We start from the raw sequence: 18,999 nt of genomic DNA, 5'->3' as shown, positions 1-18,999 counted from the left end.
CTGCTACTGTTATGAACGTGGATATCTGTTATGCGACCCCGCTGAAAGGGTCGGTCGGCCACCGAGGGGCCGCGACCCCCAGGTTAAGAACCACTGCTCTCACCCAAAGACAGCCAGCCCATCCGTGGCTGGTCGTCTCTGTCTTGGTTGCATCTCTCTGAAGTGGGGGTGAGCTGGATAAAGTGTGGGCTGCTAATTCACCTGTTCTCCCAGAGTCTAGGGGCCGCAGTCCTCTGGTCGGTGACTGTTGTCTTTCTCTCTGTGTTTCGAGCAGCGGGAACCTGGATAAACAGACGGGCAAGGGCAGCACGGCCCTGCATTACTGCTGCCTGACGGACAACGCCGAGTGCCTCAAGCTCCTCCTGCGAGGGAAGGCCTCCATCGAGATAGGTAAGAGGCTGCCTGCCGGGGTGCGCCGGGGTGCGCCGGGGTGCGCCCGGTGGCTCTGCTGCTGGTGTTAGAAGCGGTTGTCACACTGGAAAGAGTGCCCCTCCCTACCTGTCCCGCAGAGTGGCGTGGCGCCATCAGCGGGCTCCGCCTGCCGTCCGTCTGTCTGTCTTAGCCTCCAGCTTAGCCTCCAGCCTTCAGGAGTGCTGAGGGTAGGCGTTGCGGGAGCCCTGAGCTGGGTGAACCGTGGCTCACCTCCCCAGGTGGGACGAAGCCTTTTGACAGAGGCGGGGCTGTCACTGTCTCCTCCCCCCTCTGTCATGGTGACAGATCCCGGTACCCCCACCCGCCCCTTGTCTCCCCTCGGTTGTGACTGCCAAAGCACGCTTTACCCTGAGCCGTCCAGCTGTGGTTGGTTCCTGGGCAAGTGCTTTGGAGAACTACTGAGCCAAACCAAAAGTCGATGAGAAGATACGTTCTGCTGGGAAGCCAGGCGTGGTGGCTCATACACTTGAGAGGCCGAGGCAGGGGGATGACTGCATGTTTGAAGCCAGCTTAGTCTCTACAGTGAGTTCCAGCAAGTCAGAGCTATTTAGAGGTACCCCATCTGGATTTAAAGAGGAGGAGGAGGAGAAAAAAGTCAAAAAACAAGTAAACCTTGTTGACAGAGACTTCAGAGAAGAAAGGGCCAGCTCAGACGTCTGACCTGCTGAGCTCACCGCCTTCCAGTGTCACGGGGTGTGTGTGCATCTGTGTTCATGTGTGTGTGAGTGTGCGCGCGCGCGTGACTCACTGCATGCTCTTGCTCTCTGGATAGCTTGTACTTGGGGGTCATGGTTTTAGTTAGTTGGCTGCATCAACAGCTCTTGGTAGCTCAGTCCTTCTTACTAAAACATAGCTTCTCTACACTCTTGTACCCGGTGCAACTAAATGCCAGCCAGCCAGCCCTGCCCCGGTTAACCCGACTGCATCCCGTGTCTCCTGCTTACTTTAGTGAGGTGCTCTTAATTACTGCATGAGATGCTTAGTCTTTATGATCAGCTTGGTAGGACTCAGTCACCATGGAAACCAACCTCTGGGCATGTCTCCAAGGGTGCTTCTAGTGGGAAGATCCCTCTAACTGTGGATGGCAGCGTCCCATGGGCTGTGGCCCTGGACCTGCTAAAAAGGAGACGTATTCCTCTCTCTGTGTTTCCCAACTGTGGAGGCAGTGTGACCAGCTGCCTGCCTCCCTCTCCTGCTGCCCTGACTTCCCCACCATGTGGGACTACCCCCAAAGTGGGGGCCATAATAAACCCTCCTTTCTTCTGAGTCGTTTCTGTCCGGTATTTTGTCCTAACAGTGCATGAAGTAATTAATATGCAGAGTCTTTGGTGCGCTGTCCATAGAGAACAGACAGATACCTGAGAAATCAATCACGGGGAGGGAACATGGATTTTGACTCCGGGCATCAGTCTGAGGCCAGCTGGGCTCCATTGCTTTGGCCTTGAGGTGAGGGGGAAGCATTGACAGAGAGGCTGCTCACTTCGTGGCAGTCAGGAAGCGGAGGGGAGAGGGACCCCCTCACACGGGTGTCCCCACTGACCTCCCTCCAGCGAGGCCCCGCCTCCTTATAGCCTTTCATCCATGGATGCAATTAGCCCCTGTCTCGATCCCCTCTGACCCCAGAATAAGACCAGATACCCTGAGTCGGAGAGAAGAGAAGGTGGGGAGTAGATGCAGGAGAGGACTCTGAACAGGGCACCCACAGCACAGGCACTAAGACGGCAGTTAATAAGTGGGTCCTCAGGAAGCTGGAAAGGACACCATGATTTGAGCAAAGAGGCCAGCTGCAGAATGGGAAGATCTTTAACCATTATGCATCTCACAGAGGGCTAGTCTCTAGAACTACAAAGACACCGTCAAGAAAACAACCTAATTAAAAATGAGGTACAAGCTGGGCCTTTAATCCTACCCTCAGGAGTCAGAGGCAGGTGGGTCTCTGTGAGTTCAAGACCAGCCTGTCCTATGTAGCAAGTACTAAGAAAGTCAGGGCTACATGGAGAGACCCTGTCTCAAAAGGAAAAAAAAGGAGGGGTGTGTGTGTGTGTGTGTGTGCGTGCGCGCTACAGAGTTAAGCAGAGTTCTCAGAAGATGAAACACAAAAGGCCGAGAAACACTGAAAGATCAGTTCAGGATCCAGTCACCTCAGGAGCAGCCCCAGCTGGGGACCAAGCCTTCGACGTCCGTCCGAGTCTTTGGGGATGTTTTATATGCAGAACCTCAGGCCAAGCTCTGCTGTCTCCTTACCCTCCTTCCCTTGACTTTCAGCCAATGAGTCAGGAGAGACGCCGCTGGACATCGCCAAGAGGCTCAAGCATGAGCACTGTGAGGAACTGGTGAGCACCCACTGTGGGCAGACGGCCTGATGGAGACGGGGTGGGGTGGGGTGCAGGAGAGCCCGTCTCCCTGGACGAGGGTACAGCACACACGGCAGTACACACCTCCTGGGGTAAGCCAAGCCCAGGCTGGCCTGGAGGAGCACTGGAGAACCTTCCCGGTGGTGAACCTTGTGACTCAGCATATGCTTATGGGCCACGACTGTAGGCCTGGCTCCTCAGGCAGCTGGAGGAAAGGATGGACCCCCACATTATGGGGTACCCGTGAATGCCTAGCTCTCTTCACAGCGTGTCCAGCTGGCTTTCCTACTTTTATCCTTCAACCCAGAGCATGCGGGTCACTCTGTGCCGTGTTTCTCTTCTGTGATGGGGTGGGGGGGACCAGCTCCCTCTCCCCACTCAGGGTACTTTTGAGTAGGGAGAAATGAGGAATATGTATATAGAAATATAGAGGGAGAGAGACAGAAACACAGGATAGCCTCGGGAGGGCCTGGGTCAAAACCCACCAGCCCCTTCTGTCGCTTCTAAAGGGCTTTTAAAGGAACGCCAAGGGGTGGAGCAGAAGACCTCCCCCCCAGCACAGCCAAGTGCAGACCATCCCAGGCACCCGGTGACCATGCACATGGTCCAGCCATCCCCTAATGCAGCCCTGCTGTGTGAAGCAAGCTCAGATCTCACTGGGAAGCCTTTGTGGGCTCCCACAGTGGAATAGAGGGGCTGTGAACCTTGGGGGGAGCTGCGGAGTCAGGAGTCCTGCCTGAGTTTGCAGTGGGCCGTGCCTCATTCCGGGCTCTCTCGGCATTTGTGGAGTTGAGGGAGGTAGTTGTGCCCTTTGCAAGGTTACGGCCCGAGTTGTTGAATCTTGTTAAAGCAGGTACACAGTTAGTTCCCGACCCGCGGACCTCCTAATGCCACACAAGTAGAGAGTAAGCAGAAGGTGCCTGTGTAGACGCTACCCATCAGGTTATTTCATCTCCGTCCCCCGTTGTGTGGGTGAGGGAGCAGACACAGGAGAGTCCAGTGACTTTTCCAAAGTCACACAGCAGCTTTCTGGCTCTGGGCAACAACTAAGCCCCGCACATCAGCTGCACATAGTACACTGCCGTACCTCCCGTCCGGCTGGAGTAGAATTAGCCAGGCACTTTCTGTGAGGGAGCTGGAGAAAGGGGCCTCCTTTCCCACAGGGCTCAGTTCTCTTACTGTGAGAAGGCTGGCTGGCCGCGAACACATTCCTTCTGAGGTCCAGCTGACACCTACGCTGTGCTCATAGCTGAAAGATGGTCATCGCCTTTTAGGTCCCCAAGTCCCTTGCCTGTGCGGCACAGTTTCCAGAGAGGCCCTGACGGGGAGCCTTGAGGGGCTGGGTTATCCTGCGAATTGGGTACGGGGACCTCCACGGAGATCCAGGGATTTGAATAAGCAATCCCGGAGCAGAGTGGAAACTTCCCTGAGAGCCGTTCCGGACCCTCCGCCCTGGCCTGTCCATGCTTGGTCCGGACACCCACGAGCGTCCGTCCTTTGTGCTTGAACATGGGGCAGGCAGCAGCATTCATTAACTGTCCCTCCTCCCTCCCAGCTGACTCAGGCCTTGTCGGGAAGATTTAACTCCCACGTTCACGTGGAGTATGAATGGCGACTGTTGCACGAAGACCTGGATGAAAGCGACGACGACGTGGACGAGAAGCTTCAGGTCCGTGCCTCCCTGCCTCGGCGGGGTGGTTCCGTGGCCCTGGTGGTGTGTGTTCATTGATCTGGGCGGGCTCCAGGCTCCCCTTCCCATGGCTCCCCCTGCCTCCCAGCTCCAGCCCGCGCTGATGGAGGAACGGAACAGGCAGTTCTACGATTGTAGGTGTCTTGTGGGGGAGGGCGCCCCGCCTGCTGTGGAGCCACTGTACAGAGTCAGGTCCTGTCGGCAGGGGACACTCTGTGGCTCGTCTTGGAGTGACCTTAGAAACCACCACGTGGGAACTACTCAGTTGCCCTTTAGAGCTCACCGGATCTAACTTCCTTTATTGGATGGAGACTTCAAAGCCTCTGGGGAGGTTGGTTCAGCCAAGAGGACATAGATGTTTTCACACAGCCTTGGAATGAGCATAGGGCTCTAGTCCTGGTCCAGTTCCCTGTCATGTGCACCACCAAGCATACCTTGCCGGTACCTCAGGACCATGCTGCCTTCGCACGGGTCTGTGGGTGCAGAGCAAGTTCAGGCAGCCTCCCTCCAAACCCTCAGCCCTTGGCGGTGACCCTTCCCAGCTCCCGCCAGAGCAGACTGCCAGCTGTGCCAGCACGCTCTGTATTAGAATGAGAGGAAAGACCTGGTCAAGCACATTGTCATGGCTTAGTGGTTTATTTTTTCCCCCATAGGACTTTAGTATTCTCTAATATGAACTAATATTCTAATATAAACTATAAACAGATGATTAATAGATACAAATGGGAGAAAACATTTCTGAAGGCTATTGGACCATCAGTGATGGAAAGGCATTTAGTATCTGTACTTAGCATTCCCTACCCAGAACAGATATGTAAATGAAAGGATATGGTTGCATCTCAATAAATCTTTATTTACAAAAGCAATAAGGTGCTTCTGCCAGTCCTGAGGACCTGAATTTGATCCCATGGGCTCATATGGTAGAAGGAGAAAACTGAGGCCCACAGTGTCCTGTCTTCTGCACATGTACCTGTACACATACACAAAGAACACATGGTTTTTTTTTTGTTTTTGTTTTTTTTGTTTTTGTTTTTGTTTTGTTTTTTTGGTTTTTCGAGACAGGGTTTCTCTGCGTAGCTTTGCGCCTTTCCTGGGACTCACTTGGTAGCCCAGGCTGGCCTCGAACTCACAGAGATCCGCCTGGCTCTGCCTCCCGAGTGCTGGGATTAAAGGCGTGCGCCACCACCGCCCGGCACGTTTTTGTTTTTTAAGCAAGTGATATCCTGAGGATTTACTGACCCCTGATTCATCAGGATCTCAACAGCTCAGCAGTTCAGAGGCGTGTGAAAAGGACTTGTTGATCTCTACCGAATTAAGCACAGTGCCGGGTGGAGCTCGATCACTGCTCAATGGCCAGGACCATTCTGTCCCGTAAGATAGTGTGGTTGGCAAGGAGGAACCTCAAGGACAGCGCAGAGCTAGGCTGAGGCAGCTGGTAGGTAAGATGAAGTAGCTTCTCTTTGAAGTCCTTCACAGAAGGAAGAATTGCAGTCCGTAAGCCGTGGCTGGGTAGGTGTGCGTGTTTAAATTGTAAGCCACGGGGCGAGTGGGATTTAAAATCTTGCAGCTCGAATGCAACGGCGTATGCCGGGCTGAAATGGTACCCACCACGCAGCAATGATGGATGCGTCTCCCTGTTGGTCGAGTTGATAGCACTCAGAAAAAGCCATAGCTCCGTCTCACGCTCTCACCCCTGGCGTTCCTCCACAGCAGCCCAGTCCTAACCGGCGCGAGGACCGGCCCGTCAGTTTCTACCAGCTGGGGTCCAGCCAGTTTCAGCCCAATGCCGTGTCTTTGGCCAGAGACATCGCAAACCTCACCAAGGACAAGCAGAGGGGCTTCGGGCCCAGCCTCTTACAGAATGAGACCTACGGAGCCATCCTGAGTGGCAGCCCGCCCTCCTCCCAGTCCTTACCCCCCAGCACCACCAGCGCACCCCCACTCCCGCCTCGGAATGTTGGTGGCAAAGGTATACGATTCTGAGTCCCCTGTGAATGCCTACGGGCGTGGGCATTGAGGAGTTTGGTGCGTGGGTGTTTATTTTGTAGCTATTTTCTGTCTGCTGCCTTAAGGAAATCCCTTATTTTTAGCATGCCAGCCCTGTAGAGGTTGTACCTGAGTTCTTACTCTGGCAGAGGTGTGTGTGAGGTGATGCAGGGCTGCCCCTGGGCAAGCCCAGAGGTGATGGCCGGCAGCTGGTCAGCTAGGATGGCCTCCCCTTCCCTTCCCACCATGCTCTGCCCATCCTTTCCCGACTTGGTCCCCTCGGGGTGTCCTGATTGGTCCTCTTCTTCTTCCTTGGGGATAGCTTAAGGCGCTGTGAGGACTTAATGTCTCTAGAATACCCTTGAAATGAAGGAGTGAAAGGTAGTGATTTGGGGAACAATGCTCAGCCTAATTGTAAAAGCACACATGTGTGAGCCCTTAAGTGTGCAAGGCTCACGAGACTCCCCCATCTGAATATAAGCAGACCCCCTCAACACGTGACTTTTTTTTTTTTAATGTGTGTGTTTGTTTGCTTTTACAAATATGGAAACCATTTGTCTGATAGTCAGGACCGACCGGCGGCCACTCTGCTCTTGAAGTGGCCAGCAGATGGCCAGTCCGGCTCTGCCAGGGCTGCCCATCTTAGGTGGTAGTCTTCAGGGCCTCCAAGGTCAAGGAGAGGCTTCCCTGGAAAGAACAGTAGCGTCCGCTTGCTGTCCCTGAGCTGTGGCTGCCAAGCATAAAAACACTGCAGACTGTCTCTTGCAGCGGCTGGCGGCTGGGGAGGGGTGGGCAGTGTGAGATGGTCCTGGGTACCGAGTAGCTGGGAGAGCAGCTGGACAGACCACACATGTCACTACCCTCCTAACACTCAGGGAGGCCCAGAAGTTAGGTGAGTCACTGAGGCTCAAAAGCATGAAGAGTGGACCCTGTACCCCCTGCTCCCACCAGCACCCCAGCCTTTGAGTCCTCCTGGACCCTATGAGCACTCCCTGTCGCCTCCTACAGGCTGCCCAGGGCAGTGCAGGCCCTTATAGGTATCTCACTGCTTCTGCATCCTGGAGATGTGAGCTAATTCTGAGAGGCCCGGTGTCAGAGAGACTGGCATTCCCAGGAGTAGCTTGTGCTGGCTCTGTGATGGGAGAGACTTCACTGGCCCCAGGGGATGGTAGGAGAGAATTGGTCAGCTCCTTGTCTTGATTTCTTGCAGTCTTGGAATCGGAAGGATTGTTTTTCCCACCTTTTTTTTTTTTCCGTTCTATCTTTAGCTCTATTTTTTTTTTCACATGAAGTAAATTGTACCCCCATCCTGCATCTTCCCTGCCCTAGAGTCCACGCTTGGTGTGAAGATGGAGTTTTCACACCCCGGGATGGGGATAGAGTTAACACTGCCCTGTGCCTCATACTGGGGTGCAGAACTTACTCACCATAGGGCGAGTGTGGAGGCTGCCCCCCAGCCCTCCCTTAGACACCCCTGTGCATCGGAGTAAGTTTCACCCAGTGAGAAAGACCATGACCAGGAAAGTGACGTCGTCTTGGGGGGTCACCTAGAGCAACTGGACCGTCTGTGCTGAGTTCCAGGCAGATATGTTGCGGGAGGCTAGGGAGAGCCCCGATCTCGTGTTTGGAACACACTCTTCCTCTTGCCCACACTGACTGAGAACGGGGGGGGGGGGGGTCTCTGTGGCCCACGGTAGGAGATAATAGAAGGGCAGAGGCGAGCAGAAGGTCGAGAGGCCCTGAGTGCAATGCTCAGTAGATTGATGGCCGTTTATTTTCCTTCTTCAAACTATAGCAGTTTAAAATTTCGTCATCAAATTGAGAAGGCCACCTGTGGGTGCTCCCTGGAGCAGTTTATTTACTTATTTTATTATAATTATTTTTTGGATGCGTCCCACTTTGCCCTCCTAGAGAAAAGAGTAAATCTTAGGGTTCTGATGCTGTTCTAGAAGGGCTCATGTTGACCCTTTTTATGAGTGAGAGGATCAATAACGAAGTGTTTTGTTTCTGTTTTTGTTCCGTGCCGTGTGTGTGCGTGTGCGTGCCCACGTGTGCCCGCGTGTGGGTTTAGTTCAGACAGCCACCTCGGCTAACCCTCTGTGGAAGACAGACTCTGTAGGTGTGAACGGTGTCGGCAGGCAGCGATCTTCGTCAGACCTGCCAGCTGCCCACCCACCGCCGCCCCCTCTGCGCGTGACATCGACCAGTACGTTTTTGGTTTTTTTTTTTCCCTCCCCTTTTTCCTTTCTTTCCAGTGGGCCTTACGAATCTGGAAAACAGGGGGCGCTGTTGGCAGCCACTTGGGGGTGACCGCTGCGGGCTGCCCACAGATATATATCAGGTGTTGCCCTTGTGGCCTCCACCTCCAACCCCTCCCCCCAAGATGGCTCTTGCAAGGCATTTTAACGACATCCCCCCGCCCCCCCTCCCTACACACAACATGCTTCCAGTTCCTTTAGCCGTAGGGTGATTTGGGGGTGGTCATTTCAGTCATGATCTGGCATGGTATTTTCTGTGCCAGTGTGTGTGTTCCCACCACTGGGAGCCAGGCAGCAGAAAGGGTCTCTCTGCTGCTGCAGAGCCCAGCAGTTTTCACTGGGTGAGTGACGCCAGCCCCATCTGCTCCCTGCCCTGCCCGGGCCTCGGGAGCAGGGGATTCAGCATCTCTGGGTCTATCACTTCCGGGGCACTGGAGCTCTTCCTAGGCCATGGTGCCTGTGGTTTAAGCAGAAGGCGCTCTGGCCCTCTGCAGGCATTGCAGCAGCAGCTCAGTGTGTGCAGGAAGCTGCAGAGGATCTGGGGCCGGGGCCGGCTGCAGTAGTCTCAGGTCAGGCGTTAAGAGGACTTCGCATCTGCCCTTCCTTCTGCCTCTCAACGTGGTGCTCCTGGGCTGATCTACCCTGGGCTTTTCTGTCAAAACGGAAAAGGGAAGAGAGAGGCCATGAACTAGATCCTTTTGTTTTTGCGTGTCCCTCCCCAGAGTCCCTCTGGTTCCATATATATTTGCTCCCATCCTGAGGCAGGCCACTGACAGGAGCCTGGTGGCTTCTCTGTTATTTTTGAGATGGGTGGGGTGAACGAGGCCCGGGCACATGACCTCACTCTCTGTTGTTTTTAGTTTTTAAACAGCTCTGCCCACTTTGGCAGTATCACTTCGCCTCGGAGCCTCAGCCTGTCATCCAGACAATACAGATAGTTGTAGCAACCGTCACCTCTCCCCTTAGGCTGGGGACCCCATACCACGTCAGTTGTCACAGTCTGTCCTTAGCGCTTACTGCCCCCCCCCCTACAGGCCAGTGGGGTACATAGGGTTTTGTTCCCTTCTAGGGGTGGGTCACTGGATGCAAGAAGAACCCAGGGCAGATGCCGGGCTTGAACCTGACCTCAGACTCTGCCTAGTGTGCTGGTTTGGGGCCAGGCCGGCCACAGAATCCAGGGCTGGCCCCTCCACGGTTTTCCGTCTAAACACACACAGGCCTCAGCAGAGTGTGGGCTTGTAGTTGAGGCTCAGCTTTCCGTGTGGTTTTGCCCCTCACAGTTTCTCAGAGGAGACAAGCTGAGAAGCAACCATAGGTGTTCCCAGAAGAATGCTAGAGAGAAAGAAGTCTCCAGAAAGAGCCTAGGTATGTGACCTCGGGAGCTCACTCTCTCTACATCCCCCCCCCCATTTTCTCTCCACAGATTCCCTGACCACCACACCACCCCCTCCTGTGGCTAAGACATCAGGCGCACTAGAAGGCGTCAGCCAGCCAAGCAAGCCCACCCAACCCGGGGCCTCCCAGAGCAAGCCCCCACCCCTGCCGCCCCAGCCACCCAGCCGCCTGCCTCAGAAGAAGCCATCTTCCGGGTAATTGTTGCCCCTGCCTGGCACTCTGGGGGCCACAGCAGCCAACACTGCCCCTCACATTCAGAGGGCTTCCGATGGCATGGGCCCCATTCCTTCATCTGTTGGGAGCCCTGGAAATCTCCTGTGTTCTTGCCACACTAGGGTGAGAGGCCAAGGGCTGGGTAACTTACTGATCGGCTCTCAAGGGTCTTAAGGTTAATTCTGCAAGGAGCTTTTTAGCTGAAGATCTATTGCACGCTTAGATCGTAAGCCCGCGTAATTAATTTAGATTTTTGTGCGTTAACACTGGGGATTTTGGAGTCAAGCCCTTAAGACCCAGGCCCCTGTGGGTTGTTAGATGTTTCCTAGTCAAGGACTTTCTCCTTCGCGCACACACTGCAAAGGGGTCTAGTGACCTTTTTGAAAGCGTTTAAAAGTTTTACATTTGATTTTATGTGTATAGTTTTGCCTACTTGTACGTCTGGGTATCACGTACCTATCTGGTACCCGAGGAAGCCAGAAGAGGGTGTCAGAGCCTCTGGAACTGCAGTTAAAGGTGGCTGTGAGCCCCCATATGGGTGCTGGGAATCGAACCCATGTCTTCTGGAAGGGTAGCCAGTGTTCTAAACCACTGAGCTATCTCTTCAGTGCCGTGCCCACCCCCCATCTCTAAATCTCTTAATCCATGTTTTTATAGTAGGAAGTAGATTTATTTGCGTCTTCTTTTTGTGGATTCATTCTTTTTTTTTTTTTTTTTGGTTTTTCGAGACAGGGTTTGTCTGTGTAGCTTTGCGCCTTTCCTGGAACTCACTTGGTAGCCCAGGCTGGCCTCGAACTCACAGAGATCCGCCTGCCTCTGCCTCCCGAGTGCTGGGATTAAAGGCGTGCGCCACTACCGCCCGGCATCTCTCTCTATATTCTGTAGCTTTCTCTTTTGGAACCCAGGAGTGCATGTCAGTATCTCCACTTTCTCTCACGTAGACAGCGCCAGCACTTGCTGTTTGGAGACACACCCGCTTAGCGGTGTGCATGCTTTAGGAGTCCTGTCTCCGGGATTGGGGGGGTGGCACAGCGGAGTAGTTTGTCCATGCCGTCGCTGAGACCCCCGCCCCCGGGGGGGGTCATTTGGTAAAGGCTGCTGTCGTGGAGGTCTCCCCACTCCATGGACTTGGCAGCCCTTGCTGCCTCAGCGACACCTCAGCCGGGCTGCTGACCACAATGCCCGCGGGCGTGGGATCTCTTCGGGGTGGTGTGACTTCCTCAAGCCCTGGGCCCAAGACAGGTCACCCCAAACAGGCCAGGCCATGTTGCTTTTGCCCTGTTGATTTCAGCTGCAGTGCTGGAAGCCGGCCTGAGTGCGTGGAGAGGGTTCTGTCGGGACACGGGACAGCAAGACTGTCCCTTGTAACTCCCTTTCTCGGAGCTGAGAATCTTGGTTCCTGTGCTCAGTCGTTCAGTTGCTCCTTCCTGGGAACACAGCTCTCCTGGCTCTGCCTCCACCCGGCCTAGAGGCTGAAGCCTTCTTTCCCTGCTTGAACCAAATCAGCTCCAGCACCGGCACGTGGTCACGCAGCCTCTAGCCTCACCCCCCACCTCCCCATCCAGGCCAGGTGTCCCCTGCTGGGTCGTGGCCTCCTCATCTCACCCAGGTTGGACTTGAGTCAGGGTCACTGGACCCCTCACCCCCCAGCCTGACCGTCCCCCGGTCTGGTTCTGACAGAACTCTCGTCTAGATGCTTTAAATCCCGCCCTCCGCTGTTTCCTTTGATATAACTCCCACTTCTCAGACGTCGGACCCGATTGGCCTCTCCATTAAACGTGCCATCTTGGTTTTACCAAATAATCCAACTGTTCTGACGGCTACCCCAGATCCCAGAGGTGAAATCTGGGTACCTGCTCCTGATCGACCCCCCAGACCCAAGCCCCCCCGAGTCACTTTTAAAGAGGAAAGGTGGTAGTGACAGCATGTTAGGGTCTCACACCTTTCACCAAAGCCAGTCTGGTGGCCCTGCCACCCAGAGGCAGGGCCTGGGGCGCAGTCCCCGGCTGGGCGTTCCGCTGTACCAGGCGAGTGGGGTTTCCTCATCAGCCGGCCTTCTGCTGCTGTCTTCTCCACTCCTCATTTGTTCCTGTGTGCTGTTTAAAAAATACACTTCCAGAGACTTTTTCTCGATTTTTGCCCTTTTCGTTTTCCATTTCCGTTCTCACAGTACGTCAAACCCTGGTTATAGCACCCAGGTTTTGTTTGACAGGAGCGCTATCTCTCATTTCTTGAGGACTGGATGATTTGGGGGAGGGGGAGGCATTGGCCTCGCTGGCGTCTGGGGTTTTGGCTTCTGTGTGGTAGAAGCTGTTTCCTGTAAATGCCCCTGCACACCTCTGTCCCTGCTTCAGGTGGGACACTGGGCACCGACACAGGCAGGTTGCCCATGGTGTTTCTTCCCCGGCACAAATGCCCAAGAGAAACAGTCTGGGGAGGTGCGGGGGGGGGGGGGGGAGGGTGGCGCTTATTCCGGTGCACAGTTCTCCCAAGAATCACTTGGCTCCCTTGTGGTAGGTCTGTCTGTGGTGAGGCAAGAACACCGTGGAGGCAGGGACCAGCTGTTGACCTCACAGCAGCAGGAAGCAGGGATCGAGAGTGGAGAATGGGCCGGAGACAGCTGGACCCTGCAGAGGGGCGGCCGGGTCTCCGAGTTGGAGTTGCTGTTGCTGCCCCTTAATAAGGCCACCAAATTTGGACTCCATCAAAGGATGAACTCACTTCCCCAGAGTACATCATCTGGCAACTGAGCATTTAACATGAGAACCTTTTGGGAGAGCGTTTCATATCCAGACCCTAACGATAGGTTTCCCTGAGGTGGTATGGCTGTCTGAGTGATTTTACCACACGCACACACCCCCTTTGGGCAACTCAGGTTCATGGTGGTTGCCTAAAAGGTATATTTATGATTTCTGGGAATCACATTAAAAGTCATCTTAAACTTGATCCCGCTGCTTTTAAGATGTCCCCACTAGCTGCCCCTGGTGTCCTAGATGAGATGTTCTATGCCCTCCCTGGAGTGGAAGCTGTCTTCAGTGTGCTGGGGACAGGTAACTGGGAGTTCAGGGCTTTGCGGCCACCACCGCCACCTCCTTACGTGGCTTTGGGGACTTTTGTTGTTGTTTATTCTTGGTGAATCCTCTTGGTGATTGCATGGCCTGTCCTGTCTCCCCCTTGCAGAGGTTTTGGGCATGACAGGGATGTTACGGTGTACCCGGGACTACTCCAGGACTTCACACCTGTGTGGGAGTCCCCTCCTGGGTCAGCCAGGGGATGGAGTCCAGAGCTTCACGCTGCTGTGAATGCACTCCTCACTGAGCAGCGGCCCCAGGCTGCAGTCCCACACTTGTAAATCAGAGTGTTTGTGTACTGCTTTCCAGGACATCCTTCTAGAACCCAAAGTGCACATCTGCACCCTAATATTCCTTTTTTTCAAAGATTTATTACTGCCAGGCAGTGGTGGTACACACCTTTAATCCCAGCACTTGGGAGGCAGAGCCAGGCGGATCTCTGTGAGTTTGAGGCCAGCTTGGTCTACGGAACAAGCTCCAGGACAGGCATCAAAACTACATGGAGAAACCCTGTCTCCAAAAAAAAAAAAGATTCATTGTTTATTTCATGTATATGATTGCTCTCTCTGCATGTACGCCTTTATGCCAGAAGAGGGCATCAGGTCCCACTCTAGATGGCTGTGAGCCACCCTGTGGGTGCTGGGAATTGAACTCAGGACCTCTGGAGGAGCAGCCAGTGCTCTTACCTGCTGAGCTGTGTCTCCAGCCCCCAGACAAGTTTGCCTGCCAAGCCCCTGTGCCGACCGCCGCGGGCCGTGCCTCTCTGGGTCCTGTGTGCCTTTCCTCTGTGATGTGCGTGGATTCCCTCCCTCCACATGCTGCCTTTTACGGTGCCAGGTCACGTCTTGACGTTCTGGACCAGAAACAGTGGGCTGCTGGCACTGCCCGAGCAGATGAGAACAGTGGTACTGGCCAGCAGGTACCAGGTCACGGCATCCTCCTGCCAGCCGGGCCCCCGGGCGCACACCAGCCAAGCTAGGGCGGTGGATGAGTTTTCTCGCTGGTCGTAATCGAACGGGAAGGGAAGCTGGGGGACGACAAAGCAGATGCTGTCGGTTAGTTAGGGTGTTCTTATCTGAGGCAGATTTCGATGAATGGAGCCAGGCTGCCGCTGCTGGAAGAATTCCATTTTTAAAGGAAGGCATGGTGTATATTCCTTGTAAAGGAAGCCCACGCCCTACCAATAATTTTGAACATGATATAAACCTCTCATTTCATATTTGTTCCCTGGGAGCCGGAGACAGCCAGAGCGGGCCCACAGGCCAGCTGCCACCGCTGCTCATGTCCATGAGTCATAGGCTGTCAGTGGGGTTTGTACTTACAAGCGGTGGGTAAGATTTTCAGAATGTTTCATGGCAGGTGAGATTTCTGGGACCTACAGATTTTAGCGCCTGTGTCTTAGTTACTTTTCTCTTGCTGTGAAGAGACGCCATGCCTAAGGCAACTTACAGCAGAAGTCTACTGGGACTCATGGTTCCACGGTCAGAGTCCATGGTCACCAGGGTGGGGAACATGGCAGCAGGTAGCAGGCCTGGCCCTGGGTCAGTGAGTAGCTGAGAGCTCACGTCCTGAGCCACGGGCACAAAGCAGAGAGAGGCAGGGGAGGCGCTAACTGGGCCTGGCATGGGCTGTTGAAACCTCAAAGCCCACCACCCCAGTTCCCCACCTCCTCCAACAAGGCCACACCTCCTAATCCTTCCCAAACAGTTCCACCAACTGGGGACCAAGCATTCAACTATCTGAGCCTGTGGAGGCCATTCTTATTCAAACCAACCATGCCCGTAAGTCAAGTATTAGTCTAGGTTGGCCTTGAACTTGTGACCCTTCTTCTGCTTTACCTGGCTTTTGAGGGCAAGGCTTATGGTGCTATAGTGTGTACCCTAATAAATTTGCCTGGAGATTAGAGAACAGAACAAGCCACTAGATTAAACATACATGCCAGGCACTGGTGGCACACACTTTTAATCCTAGCACTCGGGAAGCAGAGATCCGTCTGGATCTCTGTGAGTTCAAAGCCACCCTAGACTACATGAGATTGATTCAGTCCAGGGGAGAAAACAGAGCCAGGCAGTGGTGGCACACACCTTTAACCCCAGTACTTGACATCTCATGCCTTTGCTTGGGAAGCACACATGCCTTTAATCCCAGCACCAGAGAGGTTGAGACAGGAAGTAATATGGCTGGGCGGAGAAAGGTATAGAAGGTGTGAGGAGGAGACAGGAACTAAAGGCCTTAGAGCTGGAGCTCTTTCATTCAGGCTGAGGAGTTGGTGAGGTAAGAGGTGGTGGCTGTGGCCTGCTCTGTTTCTCTGATCTTTCAGCTTTCAGTCCCGATATCCGGTCCCGCGTTTTTTGTTATAATCTGACCATGGTCCTTCACCGAATGCCTCTTGTGAGCACTTCCTTGACCACAGAGGAGGAAGTTGGCCACTCAGTGGGAATCAAATCGGCTTTGCTTTTATGGTTTTCTCAGCCCCTTGGAAATAAGAACACAACCAAGTCGCGTTCCTTTCCTCTTCATCCGAGGCTGCAGACCAGCACCCAGATGGGTTCCCTGGGGCAGCAGAGGAAGTGACCTGCTGTGGAAGGAATGCCATCCATCACAGGCTGCCTCCCCGCCTGCTTCCTCAGCCCCTCCCAAGGCTTGCCTGCCCAGTTGTTTGCTTACTTCCTGTTAGGGTCCACCAGCACCCCTAGGCGACCGGGGATGCCGCGTCTCTCTCTTAGCCCTCCGCAGACTCCGGTCCCTTCTCCCTTTAGAGAATTAACAGAGCTTGTGTGTGTCCCACCTTCTTCGGGTGAAAAGCCACCATGGCAGACCTGAGTGGCTCGAGCTCCCTCTGCCAGCTGTGAGAACGGCTCCCATTCCGTTCGTCTCTGCTGAGGAAATGCTGGACCCGGGGTTCAGCGGGCCTGCCATCAGCCACATCAGTTCCCAGAGCGGGGGCCACGGAGTTCACAGTCATGAATGACATGGACTTGTGGTGGTGTCTGCACAGACAGACCCTGGCAGAGCCACCCAGGCCTGAGGTTAAGCTCCAGCCCGTCCCCTTTCACGGGATGATGGAGGCTGCCGTGGAGGCCGGAGTCAGCAAACCGTTCGTGGAAGCAGTGATGGGCGCTTAGCTTCCGCTCCGGCCTACCGTGAATGGCGGTCCAGTGCTGGCCCTGGGATCAAGAGCTAGCACTTTGCTCTGGACCTTTCCTTTTCCAAGAGTGGGTCCGGGGAGGCCGCACATGGGATGGGCTAGAGTTAGAACAAGCTCAGGCTTGAGCGGAGACGGGGTCCCTTACCGAGGGAATAAAGTTCGAGCAGGTAGCCTCGGTGATCAATCAACCTTTATTTCCTTCCTTGTAGGACTGACAAGCCGACCCCACTGGTCAACAAAGGCCAGCCAAGAGGACCTGGTAATTATTTAACTTGGAACAGGTGGATTCATGGGGGCTGGGGGGGCCAGGGGGTGGCATTTCTAGGTGGCTGGTCAGCCCTGGTCAGGGCCAGGCAGGAAGTTCTCTGCCTCGTACAGGAGTTTTCTCTTGATACGGCAAATGTGTGGAGAGCCCTGCTTTTAGACTAACCTTGTGACTCTTCCTCCAGTCACCGACTTACAGTTAAGACGGATGGGACGGGGTGGGGGGTGTCTTGTAAAGTCGCTTTGTGTTGGCTCTAACGCGGTGGTTCTCTCTAGAAGCTCCGGGTCCTCTGTCCAACGCCATGGCCCTGCAGCCCCCGGCACCCATGCCGAGGAAGTCACAGGCGGTGAGTGGACAAGGCCGCTGTCCTGCCCCTTGCTCTCCTAGTCAGGAGGGCCCCGAGGCAACCAAGGGTTCTGTTTCTCCTGGGTGGAGGGAGCTCTGAGGGCTTTTTTTTTTTTCTGGTGCTGTTTCCTGACTGGGGAGCTGACCAGCGTGGACCTCTGTTCGCTGCTGCCAGACCCCCGGGTGTTTCATTTCCCTCCACCGCCCAGGCTTCCGCCCCACGCTATCCCCGCTCGCTCGCTCGCTTGACCTCGGTGGGTTTCCCAGCCCAGGTACCGGGCTCCCGAGGCCAGGAGGTCCTCCACCTAAGGCCTTGGCCTTCCGCCACACCAGCCCTCCCCCTCCCCCTTCTGATGCAGACCAAGTGCAAGCCCAAGCGAGTGAAAGCGCTTTACAACTGCGTGGCGGACAACCCGGATGAGCTGACCTTCTCCGAGGGGGACGTGATCATCGTGGATGGGGAAGAAGATCAGGAGTGGTGGGTGAGTCAGGGGGGAGCCACGGGGGGGGGGGCTGTGCACAAACCGGGTGAGGCCACGGGGCCTGTGCACAAGTCAGGGTGGGGCCACGGGGGCTGTGCACGAGTCAGGGTGAGGCCACGGGGGTTGTGCACGAGTCAGGGTGGTGAGGCCATGGTGGGGGGGGCCTGTGCACGAGTCAGGGTGAAGCCACGGGTCTGTGCACGAGTCAGGGTGAGGCCACGGGGGCTGTGCACGAGTCAGGGTGGTGAGGCCATGGTGGGGGGGGGCCTGTGCACGAGTCAGGGTGAAGCCACGGGTCTGTGCACGAGTCAGGGTGAGGCCACGTGTCTGTGCACAAGGGAGGCTCTTCGCCTAAGCAGTCTGGGCCTGGTGCTGCTGCCAGATTACCATTCAGCGCCTTCTGCATCCTTTGGCGTGTCCTGTGTGGACACCCTCCTCTGAGTGGGCCTGGTCTGTCCCCAGGGGAACACCTCACTGTTATGATGGATGGGCCACTTGAGCTCTATTTCCAGAGCGCCCTTGACCCGAACAGCTGGGCCCCGGGGTAGGGTCCTTGTGACACTTAGATCCCGGCCCAAGCTGTACCCGGCGCGGCCTCCGGCTGGCGTGAGAACAGCATGGGTACTGAGCTTCTCCCAGAAGCCAGTGTAGCTCAGACTCAACCGCCCAGACCTGTCCACCCGGCACTGCGGCTGAGGGCCGGTGGGCTGGGGCTGCCGGGGTGGGAGTAGACCAGGAATGGAGCAGACACAGGAAGTGCTGGGACCGCCACCCAGTGGGCACTCCAGGCCCTGCCCCGCAGACAAACCAAGTATTTCACAAGGTCCCTCGGGCCTTGGGGGGCCGCTTTGCTGGTCAGCCGCAAGGAGTTGGGCCTGATCTGTGGCTGCCCCTCCTGCAAGCCCCCCTTCTGCACCCCCACCCCCAAGTTCTCTGGTGGGTTGATACGGTCGCGGTCACCTTCCTCGAAGCGACTAAGGGGAGACGCCCGTTCCCGTCAGCTTCCCTCAGCCCCCACAGCTCCCAAACTCCTTCCTCTTCTACTTGCTGAGGAACTCCTGCGCGTGGCTGGGCCTGGTGAGACTCCAGCCCTGGGCTCCGGGGACCCGTACACACCCACCAGCACCCCCCACTAGGAAGCAGAGTTGGGGTCACACTGTCTTTCATCCCGCGCTATGGATGGACTCCAGCCTGTCACAGGCTTCACCCTATGGAAGAGTATGGAAAATCCAGACAGGGACAGAAGGAGTAAACGTTCGACTACAGATCCTGGCCCCCCTCCTGAGAACCCAGAATTCTCAGTTTGACAACTTTCCTTTAGAATGCTATTTGCTAATGCCGTGAACGTGGTTGAGCACGG

The 18,999-nt window shown here is 55.3% G+C and overlaps 1 protein-coding gene across 11 annotated transcripts in view; it reads left to right on the top strand.

Moving 5' to 3' along the window:
• The window catches only part of Asap2 (ArfGAP with SH3 domain, ankyrin repeat and PH domain 2), a 161,978-nt gene that overhangs the window by 140,020 nt on the left and 2,959 nt on the right, over positions 1-18,999 (top strand). For 3 of the 11 annotated variants that reach the window (XM_076559248.1, XM_076559250.1, XM_076559244.1), the window contains exons 19-27: positions 275-390; positions 2,698-2,765; positions 4,342-4,455; positions 6,187-6,445; positions 8,534-8,668; positions 10,144-10,309; positions 16,757-16,806; positions 17,088-17,158; positions 17,517-17,639. In XM_076559248.1, the coding sequence (XP_076415363.1) occupies positions 275-390; positions 2,698-2,765; positions 4,342-4,455; positions 6,187-6,445; positions 8,534-8,668; positions 10,144-10,309; positions 16,757-16,806; positions 17,088-17,158; positions 17,517-17,639 (1,102 nt within the window). The remainder of the gene's footprint in view (positions 1-274; positions 391-2,697; positions 2,766-4,341; positions 4,456-6,186; positions 6,446-8,533; positions 8,669-10,143; positions 10,310-16,756; positions 16,807-17,087; positions 17,159-17,516; positions 17,640-18,999) is intronic. The other 8 variants (XM_076559249.1, XM_076559246.1, XM_076559254.1 and 5 more) reach the window with 5 other exon arrangements.

Source organism: Peromyscus maniculatus, chromosome 22, assembly GCF_049852395.1.
Source record: "Peromyscus maniculatus bairdii isolate BWxNUB_F1_BW_parent chromosome 22, HU_Pman_BW_mat_3.1, whole genome shotgun sequence".
In the NCBI taxonomy this organism is placed as follows: Eukaryota; Metazoa; Chordata; class Mammalia; order Rodentia; family Cricetidae; genus Peromyscus; species Peromyscus maniculatus.
This window is presented reverse-complemented; position numbering and strand designations above follow the sequence as displayed.